The sequence below is a fragment of the Zingiber officinale genome, chromosome 11A, assembly GCF_018446385.1.
Source record: "Zingiber officinale cultivar Zhangliang chromosome 11A, Zo_v1.1, whole genome shotgun sequence".
Lineage (NCBI taxonomy): Eukaryota > Viridiplantae > Streptophyta > Magnoliopsida > Zingiberales > Zingiberaceae > Zingiber > Zingiber officinale.
In genome coordinates this window covers 79765500-79772523 of record NC_056006.1, presented here as the reverse complement: position 1 = coordinate 79772523, position 7024 = coordinate 79765500, and the positions used below count along the sequence as shown (strand labels likewise).

Here is a 7024-nt window from a genome sequence, read left to right as displayed (position 1 = left end):
TTTTTGACTTTTTTTTTTCGCCCCGGGCCTCCTACGTAGAAGGACCGGAGCTGACTGTCCTTAGCTTAGGATCACTTACTGCCATCGGTTTTGCAACTCAAAATCTTCTTTCGATCAATATACAAGTCATTTCGGCGTCACCCCTGACCAACACATCATCCCCCGTTTTCCGACGTGATTAGATATGTTCGATTACGTCACGTACTCTTCCCGAGCGGAATGAAGTTGGTCTTCTTCGGGAGACAATTTCGCTGCTGGAAAAATGAATGAAAAAGGAAGAGTTAATAATTGTGCTGAACGGAGTTGACTTCCTGTGAGCCAATCAAGCCAACGTGTTTCCCAAAATGTGATTTTGCAACCGTGTACGTGTTTTCTTCTAAATTTGATTCATCAAATGGAACCAACCTTTTGATGGGGTGGATTACAGGTGTTGGCGTGTTGCATGTCTCTGCACGAATTCATGCTGCAGCACTACTGCAACTCGCGTTCCCAGTTATATCTTTCTCCTTCCTTCCATGCACCTTTGAATTCATCGACCATAATTAATTACCTCGGCCGTCGTCCTCTTAGATTCGCTTTAAATGTACCTTCTCTTTCTCGTGCTGTTCTTCATCCCCTCTCCTCCTTCACGAGATGCAGGCGGCGAGGGCAAGAGCTGTGCTACTTGTTGCTCTGTTTCTGCTCTGCTGCAGCGGCTCGGAATGCAGCAGAGCAGCTCGGCCTCTCACGGTTGGGTTCAGGGAAGGAGAAAGGTCCCTGCTTTCCGCTTCGATGAGGGTGGAAGTGAGCCGAGGCCGGGCGGCTCTGGTCTTCTCCATGCTCCCGCGTGGGGCGGTGCCGCCGTCCGGCCCCGGAGGTGGGATCAACGCCGGCGGGAACAATTGAATATACCAAGAAGATTTTGTACACGTGCATTATTTATACGTTTTCGATTCAATTTTGAAAGATTGCTTTTGTCAGTTTGAGATCTAGATTATATATGCTCTTGCAATCTGTAAGTTTTATTTTGGAATTCTGTAGTTTGATTTGGTGAATTGCCACGATCCAAAGTCTTTTGTTCAAGAATTTGCCCAAAGAATTTTGTAGATTTTTTTTTTTTTTTTGTCTCTTTGCTCTTCCTTCTGATTAGTTTACTTGTGTTATAACCATCATTAGGTGTTTTGCTTGCTGAGATGAGACAGATGGTTCCCAAAATCTTCTTAAAAGAGTATCACAACTTGTAGTTTTAATCAACAAATAAATAGTATATATATCTAATCATCAAAATGCTTTAAAATTCATTAGTTTAATTGAACCATCATTTCATTATAGGACCAACCCTTTATCTACTATCATGATCCCCCTTGGGATGGTATGATAGTTAAGATATGAAATATTATCACATGAAATTTTGAGATCGAAACTTAATACGTTTAAGTATGTCTTCCCTCATATTTTGATCATTTATATTAATGGTTAGTAGTCATCTGTAATTTATCTTCTTCGTATTAATTTAGAGATGAATTAATAAAAATACTGAGATAAGCAAATTACCTTTTATCATATCATCAAGATGCACGAAAGGTGATTGTGAAGAGGCATGAAGAGCCTCTACATCATGAAACTACACTTTCGTCAAACCAAAAAGTTGTCTTAAAGACATAAGAAGAGGGGGAAAAAACAATTCTATTGAATCTACCATGACTAGATAAGGAATTTTAAGAAAGTGAAAAATATGTGTTTACACATTTTACAAGAATAATTTAAGGGCTTAAGATGATGAATTTTTTACTACAAGGCATTTTGAGTTAATAAAGAGTTTGGATAAGATCTTCCCCAAAACTCATTTATTGGCTTTTGTCTATTCATTGAATTCTCTTATAGTTGACAAGAGATGCAAAGTGATTGCCCTATATGATTTGTTGTGATGATAAAAGGTATGGTGCATTCCAAGTTTATTCTCACACATAACATACAACAATTGAACTAATGATGAAGTAATTGGAGCGTCATGTACTACTTAAATGTATCTAACGGGCGAAATATAAAGTCGAACCATCTACTCTAGTATTAATCCGATTGTAATATGAATACCTAATAAAAAAAATTACAAAGTGGTAAAAAAGAAATCACTCGTCCTCAGTGCTATGTCGCATCCGACCTCAGATCATCACAAGAGAGGTAAATTACGGCGGCCGAGCAGATAAATAGTGGTCGGATGAGGTGCATAAGGTCCAAGAATTTACGTCCTGATAATCTCGCGGTTCAATCCCGTATTTTTAAGTGACAATCGAATCACTACTTATCAATTCGGATGAGCTGTGAGATAAAAAAAAAAAAAAAAAAAAAAACTACAAAGTGACTTTATAAGAGGCGACCACTAACCTGCAGAGTTGCTGCACAAGGTAGAGCGGGTGCAAGTGTGGCTAACCAATTGGTTTAAATTTAAACGGATTGAATCGAATAAATAATTTTTCTTTATAAATTAAACATATCAAACTTTATTATTAAAATGGAACCAACCAAATTAATATTAAATTTATTAATTTAGTATATTTGAATTAATCAAACTGTTTTTTATTAATTCATCGAATTCATCAAAAGTCAAATCGCAATTTAGAATTTTAAGTAAATGAGTTTACTGCTCATTAACATAGGAGTCCATTAATATCGGTTCAAAATCGTTTTAATTATTTTTAAAATTTTAAAATTTATATTGAACTAAATAAATTTAAATAATCAAGATTTTAAAATAAATATATTAAAATTTTGAATTAATCAAATCAAATTTCTAAATTCCATTAATTATTTCGGTTTAATATACACTTTAATTACTTACCGTGTAATATGGACAATAATAATCTTATCGTTAAATATCAGGAGCAAGATGTAATATAAATCGGATGAGGTTAATGTTTTCATGTATTTAAGCCGACTAGATTAAGCGGATACGGTGACTATTGGAGGTTTAAAAGTGGTTTAAATTAAGCAGTGGATATGGGACGGTAAACTACTCGAGCCTGAGTTAAATTTTTTAGTGTTCAAATTTATTTGATAAATTAACCGAATTAGGTCAAGTTGAGTCAAAATGATATACTCCAAGTTGTTAAAATGATATTCAAAATTTGACATAAATTTTTGTTATAATCTTGAGCTTTGTTAGTTTAGGTGTTATAGAGCTCTTAATTTAAGTTTGTTAATTGTTTAAAATTTTTATATTTTAAAGTTGTTTGATTATTTATTGAGTTGCTTGATTATTTATTGGATTTTATAATATAAATTTATTTATTTATTAATATGTTAATAAAAGTTTTATTCATAATATTATCTGAATATTAACGAACTGTAATTACTTTTATATATATATATATATATATTAAATGAACATAAATAAATATTTACCATAAACACCTGTTCACTTACTTCCCGTTCGTAAAATTGGTAAAAGATCTTTATAATCATGTTTTTTTAAAAAAAAAAATAGAAAAAATAAAAAGAAAAGAATAGAATTTCTTTGAAGATTAAAATTAAACATATTTGGCATGAACTTCGTTCCGCCGGAAGCCATCACCGCCGCTTCTAAATTCTTACGGAGCTAAACGCAAAAGTATCAAATCCCATTTGTCAAAATTGGCGACGGCCGCCGGCGTTGCGAGAGATGAGAATCGCCGACGACGATTCAAAAGATCTCGAGGATCTCGAGGATGTAACCGTTGCAGAGTGGGCATTCGCTGTTGGTCACCCAGAGCTCGCGAGAGCAGAGCCGGCAGAAGGTGTGGCCGCAGGAGGTGAACCGCGCTCCCTTGTGCTGGACCATGCACACGCAGCACACGTACAGCATCCCATCGTCGGCGCCCTCCGACTCCTCATCCGTCCCCACCTCCTCCTCTTCCTCCTCGTCCTCCTTCCCGCTTCCTCCCCACTCGTCCGTTTGCTCCAGCAACGCCATCAGCGACATTGCCGGCGCTGCAGCAGACGACCCACTATGCTCCTCCTCATCCTCCTCTTCTTCCTCCTCCTCCTCCTCCTCCTCACCGTCGTCGTCGGGCATCGGCTTCGGGATGTTCTCTGAAACCACTTTCTCGGGCGCCGGGGCGGAGGGTGGTTCCGGGGCCGGAGGCTCAGAGTTGCGAACGGAGACGGAAAGAGATACGGAGAGGGGGCGGCGGACGGAGCCGGGGCGGTTGGACTTGGAGACGAGCTCGGGGTCGGAGATCGGCCATGGGTTCCGGACGGAGACCGAACGAGGGACGGAGCCGGCGATGATGGGTTGATTACCGCGACGGCCAGGGGAGACGGCGACCTCCGAGGCAGAGGACGCCGCCAACCAGGCCGCACCGGCCCGGCGGAACCGGTCCCTCAACGATCTCCACTTGGCTTTCCCGCCGGAGTTGCCGCCGGCGGAGGCCCTCTGCGCGTGATGAGCTAAGTGTACCAGGTCGAACAGCTTCCGTGCGCCGCTGCGAGGGCTGGTGACGGGGCTCTCCCTCCTCTCGCAGGCGGCGGCGGCGGCTGCGGCCGGACTGTTGGTTCGGCGAGGGGAGACGACCGCATGGCCGTCGTCCAACTCGCGGATTTCCGAGATCGTCGAGCTTCGCGACATGTCGATTCCGAAACCGCAAACTTTCTCATAGGAACCGACGAGAGGAATTCCTGCAAAGCTTAATCGACCTCCATCTCCTCTCTTTCCTTCTCCTCTTGTGGGCGATCGATTGGCGGTGGAAAGCAGAGCTGCACAAGGATTTAGGAACGAGTCCTGCGGTCCGACAAGTTTCATTCCGGGTCGTTAAAACTGTCTCCGATCGCATCGCTATTTTTGGGCCTTCAGCTAATTGACTATTTGCTTAATTTTCGTAAGACCATTTGATCGTCTTTCTTCCTTCGGAGTCGGTAAGCGGAAGGGACCACCCGACTTGTGGAAAAAGGGTCACTTTCGAAAGTCCAAACTCTTCGGCAGGTTCAAAATGTGACTTTTGCCGTGATGTAGGACTATTAATTAGCCTGTCCTACTCGTCGACTTGTATTTTATTTATTAGCAATCGTCAGACAGCGATGACTTCCAACCCACATTGTGAAGGTATGTCAATGCCATGGTTGGTGTGCTTGGAATGCTTCAAAAAGATACTGCCCACGCCACGTCCGCTGTTTGAATTAGACCCGATGGCACGTGATATGAGTGAGTTGCTACACCTACCTCATGCCGTGAAAATATTGAACTATATGTGAAAAAAAAATTCAAAATAATTTGAATTGTAAAATAAATCGGCAAATTATCTAATGCTCAACTTTTTTAAAAATATCTTTTTATTAAAAACAATAAATCAGCATAGAATTTTTGCAAGCGGTTGTAACTAACAGCCGCGCAACTCGCAAGGATTGACCTTTAGCTACGAAATTAACGTCAGGTCGATTACGGACAAGGAGCTGAGTGCCCTAACTGCACAGCTAGGCTAGTCATACCTATACTGTAGGTGCAGATTGACAACAATCGGTCTGGCTCTGTTGGTCGCTGTCTTGGCTGTGAGGGGCTTGAGCATATCCAGCGTATCCGTCGGTTCATCTTCAGATTAAATATAAAAGAAATAAATCACTATTATTCTTGACAATTAATTCGACAATTTATCAAAAGGTGTACTAGGTTTAATGTATTAACCAAAAAGTACATCACAGTTTTATATTTACCAAAAGGCGGAGTTTTCCAAAATCAATTCCCAGATTACCCCTCTAGCTAACCTGGCAACCGTCTTTTTCAAACACATTTTTCCAAGCATCCAAGCCGAAATTAGAATAGAAAAATAATTTGTGGTTCGGATGCACGTCTTCTCACCGTCTCTCTCCCTCTATCCCTCTGTGTGGTGTTATAAACTTGAAAGAAAAAAAGAAATATGAACCCTACGCTTGCCATTACTGCTCGTGGTAGTTGGCGAGATTGTAATAGACCAGTTAGGTTTATGGCATAATTGCGTAAGAGTTGCTAGAGGAAACCAAGGACAAATTAAGTTAAGAAGGTTAGCCGAGAAGGACAAAGTTCTTGCAAGAGGGAAATTAGTAGAAGCACACATTTAAAGATTTAGACATGTATGTATGGATTTTTTTACTGTAAATTAGGGTAGTGAAGGTAAATAAAAATTACACTATTAGTGTGAAGGGTGGCAGGAAAAAGTGTTTTTATGGTTAATTTTGGTTGTGTGGGGAATAATATTCAACAACACCTGAATTATGATGTAATAGAAGACTTAATCGATTTAAGTCATGTTAGTTTTTGACGTTCATAGTTAAGTTTGGCTAAAAATTGTTTATTTATGGTTTATGGTTTAGTCAGTGGTGGTCCTAGTTTACAAGAAGTATCTGCTTCAAAAGGGACCTGATATCTATGATATCAGACCCACCTTGGGCCTGATATCGATAACGTGTTATGTGGTTAAAACTTTACTTTTACATCATACCCTTCCTAGTTTGAGCAAAATTATAATTTAACTACAGAAAATAATTATGTAGTTGCAAATTTACTAAAATAGTTTGTAATTTATTTATCAGGGATGATCATATAACTGACGAAATTCTATCTGAGATATGGAATACTCTTGATGCAAATTCTAGCATCGACACGCAATGATGTGAGAGAAGTATCCGAAATATTCCATCATCTTAATGTATAGTTGTGACAAACAAATAGAAATACAAGCAAGAATTTCATTGATCTATGAAGAAGCTAGTATTCAAGAGAGATGAGGTTCTCAACCCGCAACACTTGTTGATTACTATGAGCCTAGTTGGAGGAGGAAGGGTATTATAACCGAAATGGAGAGGAAATGCATCAATAGTATGATACAAGAATTCTTTGATGATATGCAGATTGAACAATATGAAATATCTCAAGAGCAAAGACAATTGACTTAGAGAGGAGTTCCCAATCGATGATCCATATATTCTAAATTCTCGATTGCTCAAGGCCAATTGAAGAGGCTTGAAGATATGAATTTTGTAGGATAGATATTGGTCGACAAGAGTTCAAGAATGAACTTGGCATACCACTGTTAAACAT

General features: G+C 39.6%; 1 protein-coding gene across 1 annotated transcript; it reads right to left on the bottom strand.

The window, feature by feature from the left end:
- Nucleotides 1-3658: 3658 nt before the first annotated feature.
- LOC122031499 lies at nt 3659-4756 on the bottom strand. The gene has a single exon (XM_042590607.1). It carries the CDS (start codon nt 4754-4756, stop codon nt 3659-3661), a length of 1098 nt encoding a protein of 365 aa, XP_042446541.1.
- Nucleotides 4757-7024: the final 2268 nt, after the last annotated feature.

Coding starts and splice junctions, on each gene's coding strand:
- LOC122031499 (XM_042590607.1), bottom strand. CDS start 4,756: ATGAAACTTGTCGGACCGCAGGACTCGTTCCTAAATCCTTGTGCAGCT.